The sequence below is a fragment of the Trachurus trachurus genome (assembly GCF_905171665.1).
Source record: "Trachurus trachurus genome assembly, chromosome: 15".
Classification (NCBI taxonomy): Eukaryota; Metazoa; Chordata; class Actinopteri; order Carangiformes; family Carangidae; genus Trachurus; species Trachurus trachurus.
Genome location: NC_139906.1, coordinates 12,858,636 through 12,872,506, shown reverse-complemented (window position 1 = coordinate 12,872,506; position 13,871 = coordinate 12,858,636). Strand labels below are relative to the sequence as shown.

Here is a 13,871-nt window from a genome sequence, read left to right as displayed (position 1 = left end):
GATATCTTCAATGTCAGCTTCAGAGGATAAATTATTCCTTCACCCCATCATATGAAATTGTGGGATGGAAAGAACAGAGAAATACTGATTTAGTATTTCACAAAAGAAGGCTCTTTAGGCTTATACTGTATAGAACATATAGAATTTAATCCCAGGATGGCACTGCAGAACAGAGCAGTGAATCAGAAAACTCAAAAGGCTTTTCTCTTGAAGGAAATGAACATGGTCAGCAAAAGTCAAGGCCATCAATCTATTATGTTGTCTTTTATGGAAGTGGTGTGAAAGCTTGGTGCAAGGGTGTTTTAAGAAAGGTCATGGAGCCAAAGTGGATCGGGTTCCTCTGAGGAGAATCAGTGATTCTGGAAAAGGTAAGGAGGTCAATCAGGGTCACCAAATTATGTCCAAGGCACTGTGTAATAGAGCAACAAAGGGCAGTTTCATTGCTTTTTGGGGTCAGGTCCTGATCAAAAACCTCTACAAAACAGGGTTTTAAAGTGTGAACCATTATTCCATTTGAGAAGATGCAAAATTGGGGATTTCAGTGCTTTTTCCATACTGAGACCACCACAAACCAGGCCCAGATAGGCTTACCTACTTGTCAGATCTGATTATTCCAGACTACACTGCATTGCCCCACACTGGTTCTTAAAGCTTCTATTCAATCTTTTAAACATTAGCTCATTAGCACCTAGGGGAAATCTAGTTAAGATTTTGACAAGTTGAAATGCAATGATCTCCCATGAATTATGAATTTTAAGAACTTCAGTGTTTGAATAAACCCGGCCCAAGGTCATTCTGATTATCGATCCAACCATTTGGATGAAAGAATATCGCGTCCAGTGGTATTGAACTCTGTTTTCCCAGTCAGGATTGTTTATATCACAGATTTGAGACCTTTCCAGAAATAAACAATCATGGCAGCTTTCCAGCTTTCCATCTGAATCATACGCCCTTTTTCACTGTATTGTGAACGAAGTAATTTTTCACAAATATGAAGAGAAAAGTGTTTGGACACCGAGAAAATCGGCAGAACAGCGATGGGCTCTCTAAATCGCCTGAAAGTTCAAGTTTCTACCACTGCTACCTACTGCACCAGCACGACACTTTACACGGACCTCTCTATGTCGGTCTACCTGATGCTGCGTTCGAGACAACTCGGAACTCGGATATTCCAACTTGAAACCACGCCAACTAAAAACATGGCCGCCCAGGACAAATTTGCATTCAAATTGCTTCACGCAAGGCAGTAAAACATTACAAAGGGCAGATAAACAATAAAAAAGAGAGAAACATTAAAAAAAAAAAAAAAAAGGAAACAGATAATTTAGGCTGTGATCCACAACATCCGTAGGTAATCTTTAACCGTAAAATATAGCTCCGACAAAATCCCGAGTTTCGAGTTGTCGTCACGAATGCAGCATTGCTATACATTTATTTTACCAGTAGATGTTACCAGTGAGCGCTGTTGAATGAAGCGTTGAGTGTTGTTGGTCAACCAGTGAGCCCCCAGTGGGCCGGAGAGTACAGGAAGCGTCCCAACCAGAGGCAGCTGAGTTTCTCTGTGGTCCTCCCATGGACGGGTCCTCCTAACTGACACTAATGTCTGTCTAATGTAGCTAGTTTGAGCCTAAACAAACAAACAAATAAATAAATGGCTGAAACTGGAGAGAGTGATGAGGACTTCCAGTTTCTGCGAACGGTGAGTCAGACATTTTTTTTCTAACGTTAGTAACTAGCAAGAAATATTAAGAATACATTTTAATTTAAATTCTTATAAATTGGTAAACCCAGAAAAAAAAGAAGTTTTTCTTGCGGTGCTCCAGCTAATTAGCCTAGCTCCAGATGCGTCAGCTAACAGCTAACTTAATTAGCCTAGCTGCAGAGGAGCCTGAGGAAAGAAGTAAAACCACCATTTAAAAATACTATACATCCTGTATTAAAATGGTTACTTAAGTGGAAATACACAAAATGCCCTTAATAGTAGAAGTAAAAGTGGCTTATTCTATGGCACCTGACCTGTGCTTAACGTTATTAGTCATGCATGACCATGCATTCATTTGAGAGCAGTTTAGATTGCATCTAATTATCTATGGCATGGATTAATCACCTGACTCTTTCCCAATTGATGAAATGCCCATAAAATTTAGACTACTAAATAAATCATATATAGGCTTAATGCTTAATTTGTCCAGTGAAAATACCTTAAACAAAACTGCCCTTGAGTATTTAAGGTGAGTAAATGTTGTTAGTTCCTTCCCATCGCTAGTTGTGTCTCAGGATGTCAAACTCCATGTTTGCTCCATTTTGTTGGATTGAATACTGTTTTGTTTTTTTCCAACTCAGTGCCTGCTTTTGAGTGACTTACTTTAGTAACTTAACTTCATATTAACAGAGTCTTAATTCCTCAAGCACAGGTCTGCGAAAATGAAGTGTGAAAATGACGCAAGCCAAAGGCTGTCAATTAAAAGTTGTTCCTTTTAATTTACTAAAGTAACATTTAATTTGTCTGAGTTACTTTCAGTGCACATCTTGCAGCAGAATTTTTGCTGTCTTCTTCACATTGTTTTTTGTGCGTGTCACTGACAGTGAGGGAAAACCCACAAATGGCTTTTCTAATCTCAACTGCGAGATGATATCATTGTTCCCCAGTTGTAAGTTGTCCTCTCACAGCTTGTTATCTTTGCCCTCTGATAAGGGCACGTCACAGGGAGAGTGTCTGGTGCGGATACAAGGCACACACTCACTTGCACAGGCAGGTGGTGTTTGAACCCAGTATCCAGGGCACAGTCATTTTGCAAGATCGATCCATAATATAAAGTTACACTAGATATCTGTGTCATACATTATTACATTAAACACAGGGTTTCCCCCCCAGGAAATTGTTGAGCTTAGGCGGGAAGCCACCCATATCATCATGACAAATCTTGTATCACGATCAATTCTTAATAGATGACAAGAGATCACAGATTAAATACACACAGCATTTGTGAAACAACAGTGAGGTTTGATGTTTTTATGTCATAAAAGCAAATTCCTCGTTTATCAGATCCAGTAGCAAAAAAATAGTTATTTCAAGCAAGGTGGTCCACATCTACTATGGGAAGTCTTGAAATGTACAGATGGGAATATATAACAGTGAGTGTCAGTTTCAAATCCAAAACACGTCTATGGAAAGCCTGTTGCAGCTGACTGAACATGCGTTTCCACTTGCCAGGGCTTTTGACATTTGGATTAAGTCTTATGGCATAAAAAAAAAATTCACTTGCCAAATGTACCTTGAAGAAGAGCTGAGTCCTGTAGGCATCCGAATGCTCCACCACCCCTCAGCATTGGGCCGTGTGTTTGACTGACTGCAGAGTGCTGCTGATATGAAGAGTGGAAAGACGGGTGAATCAAGGGTCAGACAGTGCCCTATCTTTCCAATATGGAGGTATGCAGCCTGGTTTAGAGAGAGGTGTTAGTCGTCCTGACTGGACTTTGGAGACCTACGTCTGTTGTCCCTCTGTACAGCTCCTTAAATAGACGTGAAACACCCAATTCCTATGACATGGTTGATTAGGCATTGCAGTGACGATAAGATAAATTGTAGGTGACAGAGATATACTGTACATGCTTTTGCAGTAGAGATAGACCATGCTGTTCTGATATTGAAATCATGCCAGTATGCCTGACTTTCCTGAATATGCTTAAATTAAAGGGGAACTATGCAAGTCTGGTTGCTTTTCTGCTGTTTTGCTAACCCTCCTCCTGGCCATGTGCATTTATTTACAACGAAGCCAGCGAGAAATTAATCAATATAGCGGTGGATAACGTTATATATCATATACGATGTTACGACGTGTATATATCTGTAGTATCATCTGTCATAAACAAGAGATTATGGGTTACGGGGTGCGTTTTTTGTTGCAGTGCTGGTCTTGCAAAGTTGTTTTTCAGCCAAGAAGAGACGCTACGTGAAAGGCAGAGAGCCTCCATTCTCCCTGTAACAAGTAACATGTAGCCTAATTTATTAAACCATCACAATTTTCCAAAGCTGTTTAATTAAGGTAAAAATGTAGCACAGTTAAAGCAGAAGTGAGTGATCCGGTCGTTTTCGCTAATGCTGCGTTCCAGGCAGGCTTTTGAAATCGTAAATTACAGCTTCAAGTCACAACTTACGACTTTGCAGCGTTCTAGGCAACCCACTCGTGTTTTTCCGACCTGTTTTACCGGTGAAAGTCACTATAACGGCCACTCGTAACTTCCGACCGGTGAACTCGTACCAGATCGAACTGGTACCACTTCACGGTCGGAAAAATACGAGTTTCCTTGAACGCACCATAACAGTCCTCGTCGCTACGTCACCACATTCACGGCGTTCCTTGGCTGCACACACAGCCCTGCATGCCGTTCTCTCTCCTCATTGGATAAAAACTGTAGGATACCATAAATGTTTTCTCTTCGGCTCAGAGCAGAGCAGAGGGACTGAGAGACCCGTGTTTCAGTCCAAACACTCTATGTAAGTGATTGCTGTCGGAAGATATAACTATTTAAGACTTATATTAACACAAATATATCACTCACTTCTGCTTTAAGCTAAAAATCCTGCATAGTTCCTCTTTATACCCTTCTGTGTAGTGTGTGTACAGTCAGTGTATCATTTGATCGGTGTTTCTCTCATTTATTTCCTAAATATTTGTGGGCTGATTTGCAGGTCTCCTCTTTATGCAAGCACTGGGTATATATTTCATATTTGGCATGATGAGGGTGTGTAATCGATCCATGTCAGTGTAGGCCTCCACAGATTAATCCATTGTATCCCACTCAGTGAATGTGCTCCAGTTTCACCTTAATTAACTAGACAGGGGCCACCCATCAGGCTAATTTGACCCTGCTGCATCTTCATAATTTTGATACATGAGGATCTGTAGCTGTTTTGCTCATTAAAGTTTGTACTTGTTGTTGTCATCTGTGCGTGTGTGTGTGTGTGTGTGTGTTTTTCTCAGGGAGACGAGGTGGTTTTGCAAAGTACCCTCACCTCCCAGGATGAACATGTGAAGCTCTGTCTTGCTGCGGAGGGATTTGGCAGCAGGCTTTGCAGGCTTGAGTCCACCTCTAACTGCAAGGTAAAGAGCTCCATCGCAGTGCTTTTTGCAGTTTTTCCCTGTTGCCATAGCAGCTCGTTAGTCATTTTCTCTCTCACTTCATCACTTTTGACATTTGGAATAATAATAGAGATGCGAACAATTTACTAAAAAGTTCCTGAGTATCTGACCTACAGAAATACTTTATCTTCTATAGTGTGCAGTAACCAAGTATCCTCAGATTGTAATATCAGAAGCTTACTTGTAAGACAACTTGACCTCTGCCTATCTGCCATCAAGCTTTAATGAATGTCTCCTAACAGTGCCAGGATGGTTCGTAATTCATAAGTATATAAAAGTTTATTCGCCCTTCTACTAATTCACCTCTGAATGAATACTTAATGACACTTAATATTTCATTCAGAATTGACATGTTTCTCACTTATTTATTCAGAATATTATTATAATTCATGAATTTCTCTTTTATGTGAGTCAGATTTTCCCACTTTCCTCACAAATTTGAACTGCTCAGTTGCCAGTTGGCTGTGATCCTGCTAATTGCACTGCAGGCCTGTGGATTAAATAGACAAGGGACATGCTGCAAAGACTCTCCTGTCTCTGTTGTCCTTTTGTTTCTCCCAGAATGTTCCACCGGATTTGTCTGTGTGTGGCTTCGTCCTGGCCCAGTGTCTCTCTGTCCGTGCCCTGCAGGAGATGCTGGCTCACAGTCAGCACCTGGCTGCAGAGGTGAGAGTGTCTTCTTTTCTCTTCTTTCCCAATGGATCTTGATAGTCCCAAAGTATTAGGATGATGCATTAATTATTAATTGCTACATAAGCAGTATCATTGTGCTGTTCACATCGACATTGTGCTAAAAAATGAGGCCTAACTGGACTTTCAAGATACTGCAGAAGGTTGCTAGATAAAACTGACCTCATACCAGCTTTACATAAAATTACAAGTTAATACATGTTACATGAGCAAATACAAGTTGTCTATCTTCAAAATCTCCCACACCCCACAGGGTCTGCTGTGGAGGCGAATGTAATGAGACTACCTGCCCTCTAAATGGACTTCACTTTGTGACCAGTTTGTCATTGTCCTATCTGATTCATATTCAGAAACAGGATGCAAATGTGTACTTGTAACTTGAGGGTGACACGAAGTGTGGGAACTTTGAGTGCCATTTTTTTTTTTCACAGATCTTTTTTGCTTGGTTTGCACAATCTTTTAACACGGACAAATAGACCATCAAAATCTGGAACAGCTGGTGTTTATACAAGGGAACAGGGATGCATTTTATGATGATCTTTTTAAGTTTATATACATTTCGCACTCTCTTTTATCATACCGTGAGTCATAGAGTGCTACGTGATTGTGTATTACAGGTTGGAGCTGGAGGAAGCCATCGCACACTTCTTTATGGCCAGGCGGTGTTGTTCCTACACTCATACAGTGGCATGGTGAGTCATCTTGATATAATGCAGATATAAATCAGAAGGTTTCAGGCTTATTTTTTGAAAAGATTTGTATTAACTATGTCCAAATATTTGTTCATATATTCACCGAAATATACCTGTTGTTTTACTCCCAGTATCTAAGCTGCTTGTCTTCGTCTCAGTCCTCAACTGACAAGCTGGCTTTTGAAGTTGGTCTGCAAGAGGATAAAGCAGGTATTTTTATGCTGGACCTTTTCAGACAGATGAAATATATGCATTTTTAAATCACACCATATCGTCTTTATATAATTATGATCTGTTTTTGTGTGATGGTACTGTGTCTGCCTTGAGAAACTGTAAAAACTTTCCATTGTGTATATATTTTATTTGTGTGTGTGGAACAGGTGAGGCATGTTGGTGGACCGTCCACCCAGCATCTAGACAGAGGTCAGAGGGTGAGAAGGTGCGCGTTAGAGATGACCTCATACTGGTCAATGTGTCATCAGAGAGATACCTGGTGAGTCTATAATCAAGTGATTTTTTTTTTTACTTAAGCAACTCTCCCATTGGTCACAAAATCTGTGAAGACCCTGTAACATCAGCCTTTTGTTGGCAATAGAAAAAGGGAGGAATCAGCATTCACACCCAGGTCAAATGACAGTTGATGTGGGTATTTATTGGATATTTATCTGCCTCCAATTGTCATTGATGCGAGCAGAACACCCAGGCGAATATGCAAATTTTTGCTTCTTTTCCTGCTTCTTTCAGAACACAAAGACACTGTTAACACACCTGTCACCTGCCTAGCGCGGTGCTGCTAACCCAGAAACACAGCAGCTACATTGTGCTTTGAGATAAGTGAGCTGCAGCCCCAAAATGAGTTTTGAAAACAACACTTTGCAGCAGCACCAAACCAGGGATGAAACCTGACGGACCCCATTTACTAGTTGGCACGATGGCTAGAAGCCCACTCTCTCACTTTTGCTTCTGTGTGTGTGCTCTGTAAATGCTTCCTTACAATTGTGTGTGTGTCCTCAGTCAGAACCGATAGGAAAACTCAACTGGCAGTGGTTCTTAGGGGGTTTACCTGCATGTAAAAAACATTTTAATACAATGAATCACAAAAGACTGCTTATTGTGGATGATAAATTGAATGTGTGTTTGTTTACTGCCTTTCATCTCCGTCTTTCTTTAGAGCTTTGCAGAATCAAAAACTGTCATTTATGCATCATTTATTTCCTTTAACTTAAAGCAGAAGTGAGTGATATATTTGTGTTAATATAAGTCTTAAATAGTTATATCTTCCGACAGCAATCACTTACATAGAGTGTTTGGACCGAAACACGGGTCTCTCAGTCCCTCTGCTCTGCTCTGAGTCGAGGAGAAAACATTTATCGTATCCTACAGTTTTTATCCAATGAGGAGAGAGAAAGGCATGCAGGGCTGTGTGTGCAGCCAAGGAACGCCGTGAATGTGGCGACGTAGCGACGAGGACTGTTATGGTGCGTTCAAGGAAACTCGTTTTTTTCCGACCTGTGACGTCGTACCAGTTCGATCTGGTACATAGACTGTACAAAAAGACGTACTGGTACGATTTCACGGGTCGGAAGTTACGAGTGGCCGTTATAGTGACTTTCACCGGTAAAACAGGTCGGAAAAACACGAGTGGGTTGCCTGGAACGCTACAAAGTCGTAAGTTGTGACTTGAAGCTGTAATTTATGATTTCAAAAGCCTGCCTGGAACGCAGCATTAGCGAAAACGACCGGATCACTCACTTCTGCTTTAAGCAAATGGTGTTCTCTTTGCCTCTGATGAGTTATTTAAGATATATTTTTTTAATGATAACACCTATTTTAGGAGAACTTCACCCATTTTATGCTGATGAGTCCATTTTGTTCCTTTCTAGCACTTGTCCTTCGGCACTGTATTTGACAACAGGAGCTTGAGTGACAGTCTGATTGTGAATGCAGCCTTCCAGCAGACTCTCTGGAGTGTCGCTCCCATCTGCTCTGGAGGTGGAGTTGCTCGAGGCAAGTTTCTTCTTTTTTTCTTTTCTTTTGTTATCTAAACATACTGAATAACAAATCATCAATCTCTGAAATGATAGAGCCCACCTGATTGTTGTGTCCAAGAAATGTGATTGGTCAAAGAGAGATTCCAACTTGTTTTGAAAGGAAGCAGATGTTGACAGTAAGTCAAAATCAAGTTGCAAATATCCACCTGAAATGAGGAATACCTTCTGTGCTATCATTATGCTTAGAATAATCAACATCGTTAAAATAATTATAGCCTTGTTTGGATACTAGTTATAGCCAATAAATTGCCCGTTTCAAAGATGCAGTAAAAATGTCTCTTTCAGTAGCGATCTGGTGTTTGTTGTGCTAATTCCAGGATACCTGAAGGGGGGTGACACGTTGCGGCTGCTCCACAGCCACAGTGATGCATGTCTGACAATTCCCTCTACACAGCAGGGAGAGGAGCTGCAAAGGTCAGTCAGCCGAAAAAGACTAATCACTTCTGTTGTCAGCTATACAAAATGTCCTCTTGTTCCTTGCTCATGTCTGTTTTGCCACCGTAGGATATTGCATTATGAGATTGGATCAGTCTCCAGTCACGCCCGTTCTCTCTGGAGGCTGGAGATTCTGCATGTTGTGTAAGTAACATTAGGCCTCATAATATAAAAGCTTTTTGATGATATGAAATGAACATCGCATTTTTATGATATTTTACAGTGTCATTTTCAGGAACGTTTGCAGAAAAAAGACAATAATTTCCCGCATACACACAGTAGTCGAATATTGATTAGCCCATAGAGGTAATCGGCAGCTTACAGGATTTCTTTTTCTCTTTCTTTTGCTCATAAAGGCTGAACAGCGCCGACACAGCCATACTGTATTTGATATTGTTGTCCCAGAACAGAATTAGGACTGTGTTTCTCTTACTCCCCTGCCATTTCAACAATAAAAAGGGAAAAGCAAAAATGTTATAAATTGTTCCGTTTCTTCCAGATGAGTACAACAACAACAACAACAGCAAAAAGCTCACAGTGTTCTTGATGTTTCTCAGTTGGAGCGGCAGGCATACATGCTGGGGGCAGCCGTTCAGACTGTGCCATGTGACCACTGGGAGGTATCTGGGCCTGACGGAGGAGAAAGGCCTACATCTGGTCGATCAAGACAAGGCTGACATCAGCTCAACCTCTTTCTGTTTTCGATCCTCAAAGGTCAGGAGTTGCATGGACTTTTGGTATAAGTGGGACAACTGTGCTACCCATCTGTATATGATACATGTAATTACTTTATGCCTATAGGAGAAGCTTGACACTGGTACAAAGACTATTGTCGATGGCATGGGGATCCCAGAGATCAAGTATGGAGATTCCATTTGTTATGTCCAGCATGTAGACTCTGGGCTGTGGCTCACCTACCAAGCCACTGATGCCAAGGCTTCTCGCATGGGAGCAACTCAGCGAAAGGTAAATCTCTTTAGACACAAAATAATGATGAATTATTGATTATTGATGAACCATATTGACTCTCTTTTTTTAACTTAGTGAAAGAATCAATAAGGAATAATAACAAACATTGTGTTCTCAGGCCATTTTGCATAGCGAGGGTCATATGGACGATGGGCTGACACTGTCCCGATCTCAGAGGGAAGAATCTCACACTGCCAGACTCATCAGGAGTGCTGTTCACTTCCTCACTGGGTTTATCAGGTACTGGATGACATATCTAGACCCAAAGCTGTTCATGGGTATACTAGTATCACCTCCATGGACACATCGGTTACACTGATGGAGGTTGTTGTTTTCAGCTGTGGTGTTCTCTTGAGGCTTAATGTGTCTCAGAGTGAGTTTAAGGCACGAGCTTTGTGCATGCCCTTGTTAGAGCTAGACTGATAAATCAGCCAAGCCGGTACTGGCTTATTGAAGAGATATTGTGCAATACAGCGCGTTATCGGCTGATAGGCAACAAGAAATTATTTTACAGACAGACTTTATTTTATTTAATATACTGTACAAATAGTACTTGATTTAAGTATCATAGAACATGCAAACTCTACACTTAACACTTCACTTCCAAGGGCTGTGCTCATCAATTACAGAATAAATCTCATAACACTTTCCAAATGGAGCAGGTTAGTTGCCTTAGAATACCTGGAAACAAGAAGTTTCTACATTTCTTGTGGTCGTAAACAGTCCCATAGAAATGCCCAAAGGAGATTTCAAAATACCATGGGAATGCTATCATGCTTTTAAAAAGTTTTTCGTTGCATTATTAAATCTCCTACTTCAGTGCTAAGCGAAAACTCTGAGATATGAAACCACTTGTGGCTGTGATACTCTCAACTTTCTGTTTCCCCCCGGTAACAAAACAGATGCATATTTGATTTTATTTACGTATGCCACAAAGGGATTTACAGTCTGCACAACAGGCAACACTCTGTCCTTGATTCAGATGAGGAGTTTGAAAAAAAATTGCAATGACTGGGCATAGGAGTCAGTTTCAAATTTATGCTTGTTTTTACTATGAGAAGATTTCGAGGACTGATAGTTTGTGTCTACTTTGTGTTCATCTCTCTGATTTATTGCTGTATTCGTTTAACATTTTTTTGCAGGAAACTTGATGGTCTTAGTCAGCAAGGAAACCTACTCTCTGTCAACCTGCCAACAGAGATGGTGACATGCAGTCTGCAGGATCTGATTAAGTATTTCCAGTCTCCACCAGAGGAGCTAAGCCATGAAGCTAAACAGAACAGCATGACAGCGCTTAAGAATCGACAGAACATGTTTCAAGAAGAGGTACATCTATATGTGCAAATGAATAAATTAGTTCCAACTGATATGTTTGTCACCATTTCATAAGCATACCCACTTTTCTTCTCAGGGTGTGATAGATTTGGTCTTGGATTGCATTGACCGTCTACACCAATGCCGTAGTGCTTCTTGTTTTGCCGAAGCTGCACAGAGTGAGATGGTAGAAGAATGGGAGACCACTCTCAACCGTTTCTATGAGCTGCTAGGTGAGAACTATCACACCTCCAGTATAGATGGCTCAATACTGCTTTCATTTTCAATACTCACCTCACAGCTGTGATAATCTACTGACACAGACACCAGACAGATACACATTTGTCCTCTTTGGTGTCTGCCGAGCTATTGAGAACTCATTCAGATGCATTTTCCTTAAAACACCTACTGTATCTTAAATGATTCATAAATTGCCCCAAAATGTGATTTGAATTCTGTTGCTTATTAGTATTGTTAATCCTGAGTCCTCCTCCGAATGTTTTCTTCTCTTTACCTCTTCAGCTGCTCTGATCCGGGGAAACCGTGTAAACTGTGCACATTTCTCAGGTTCTCTGGACTGGCTGATCAGCAGACTCGACCACCTGGAGGCCTCCTCTGGTTGGTTGAATTTTTTTTAAATTATTTTTAAGGGAGCAATACTAAAAAAACATATTTATGGTGTAGCTTTTTGGGTTGTCCAACATTGGTCATTATGCAATATCCCAGGTGCACATTACTTATTATGTTTGTAACTAAAGTGTGTCGAAGCAAATTTCTGACGGTAGAATTTCATGATATATTTTGCATAGAAGAATACATAATATTATTCAAATTCAAATTTTATTTGTCACGTACACAATCATACAGGGTACATGTGCAGTGAAATGCTTTTTTATTGCATGGCCCCATCGCTAAACTTATGTATTGTGTAATCGGTAGGCTGTACAGTGTGGGAATAAAGGTTGAATCGTACAGGGTATCCTCCATATTATAATGCGCAGTTGCATGCTGTCTTCTGTAGGAGTCTTAGAGGTTCTTCACTGTATCCTAGTGGAAAGTCCCGAGGCCCTCAATGCCATCAAACAAGGACACATTCAGTCTATCATCTCTTTTCTAGACAAGCATGGATGCAACCATAAGGTAGAGTATACAGGCTTTTTTGTTTATATGAAAAAACTTTTATGGAGAAAATAACATGTGTCATTACCTTAGTATGAATGTCCTTGCAGAATTTACCATTTGGAAATTAACTCGATGTTCATTGTTCATTGTTCAGTGCAACGACACAGAAACAAGAATTGCAGCCACACAGTGACAGCAGCTGTTGATCTGTTCCCTAATGTGGGATCATTTCCAAGTGTTTGTCAAACTATTGCTGGGTAAAGTGCTGACAGGCTGTGTTCCAGGTGCTGGAGGTGCTGTGCTCCCTGTGTGTGTGCAACAGCGTGGCAGTGCGGTCCAATCAGAACCACATCTGTGACAACCTGCTGCCAGACAGAGACTTGCTGCTCCAAACACGACTGGTTAATCAGGTCACCAGGTACAATTTAGAGTGTTTTCTCTCCATAGGACCACCGTGTTTTGTTGCTGATGCATTTTTATTCCTTTTCCAGTGGTTTTTTTTCTAAATTTCCTTTTAGATTTGTCACTGCACATATCATTGGCCACACACAAAAATCATATACAAAAGTTACAGATTCTATGAATGTTGGAAAAACAAATGTGTTATAACTGAGGAGCACTTTTTAAAAAATATGCATGGAGTACATCTTGAGGACTCTCTCCCTCTAGCCCTTCTCTTGCTTGCTTTTGCATTTGTTCAGTGCTGTTTGTCAACAGTAGAGATCTCTCCGCTTCAGGCCTTGGAACCATCTAAGTTTTCCATCTGCTCTGATATGCAAAGCCTTGATGCAAGAATATACTTCATCTTTCTGCAGAGCACAATACTCATATTTTTTTCCTCTGCTGGACCTGAGTTAATTTAAGAGTCACTTGTCTCCCCCAGTGCTGTCGCTTAATTCGCTGCAGTAATTCCTTTTGTCTGAAAAGATCAGACCAATAATGTTGATGTCAGAGCACAGATGTCTTCATCTCAGCTGCTGCCAATGAGACTTGGGAAAAGTTGCCCTCTGCCTGAGGTGGTAAGACTCAATCTTTCTAATCTTTAGACGTTTTTTAATCAGTTTCATCATATTTCATCTTCTTCTGTCTCTCAATATTTTGGACCTCTGTGCCACTCCGATCTTGTAGGCATTTTCTTTTTCCTTTTGAGCTTGTTTTTTTTCTTTTTTTTGACTCAGTTTTCCTGTTTTTCCACTGCAGCTGGCTTCTTTTATCATGCCGTTCTCCATCAGCAGCCCATTTTGTTCCTCAGGCCTAATTTTGTTTCATATCCTTCACACCTGCACAGTCCATTCCTGGGCTCTCTATCCCTCCTCAAGCCATTTCTCATTCTATCACTTTTACTTATTGTTCAACTAAATGTCTCATTAGTACATCTGTTTTCATTCTCATTTCGTTAGTTTCATCAGTTTTCTTTCTTTTTTCCATCTTCTCCCCCTTATCAACCATAAATT

At 40.6% G+C, this 13,871-nt stretch overlaps 1 protein-coding gene across 1 annotated transcript in view; it reads left to right on the top strand.

The window, feature by feature from the left end:
* Window positions 1-1,651: 1,651 nt before the first annotated feature.
* Window positions 1,652-13,871, top strand: part of ryr2b (ryanodine receptor 2b (cardiac)) — a gene marked incomplete at both ends in the record, with an annotated part of 62,685 nt that continues 50,465 nt past the window's right edge. Inside the window, 17 exons of the mRNA XM_083987515.1 lie at window positions 1,652-1,699; window positions 4,986-5,105; window positions 5,706-5,810; window positions 6,452-6,526; window positions 6,658-6,736; window positions 6,907-7,019; window positions 8,410-8,533; window positions 8,895-8,991; window positions 9,082-9,156; window positions 9,570-9,726; window positions 9,814-9,978; window positions 10,100-10,221; window positions 11,124-11,307; window positions 11,393-11,528; window positions 11,818-11,913; window positions 12,317-12,435; window positions 12,702-12,835. Coding sequence (XP_083843641.1) covers window positions 1,652-1,699; window positions 4,986-5,105; window positions 5,706-5,810; window positions 6,452-6,526; window positions 6,658-6,736; window positions 6,907-7,019; window positions 8,410-8,533; window positions 8,895-8,991; window positions 9,082-9,156; window positions 9,570-9,726; window positions 9,814-9,978; window positions 10,100-10,221; window positions 11,124-11,307; window positions 11,393-11,528; window positions 11,818-11,913; window positions 12,317-12,435; window positions 12,702-12,835 — 1,949 coding nt within the window. The remainder of the gene's footprint in view (window positions 1,700-4,985; window positions 5,106-5,705; window positions 5,811-6,451; window positions 6,527-6,657; window positions 6,737-6,906; window positions 7,020-8,409; window positions 8,534-8,894; window positions 8,992-9,081; window positions 9,157-9,569; window positions 9,727-9,813; window positions 9,979-10,099; window positions 10,222-11,123; window positions 11,308-11,392; window positions 11,529-11,817; window positions 11,914-12,316; window positions 12,436-12,701; window positions 12,836-13,871) is intronic.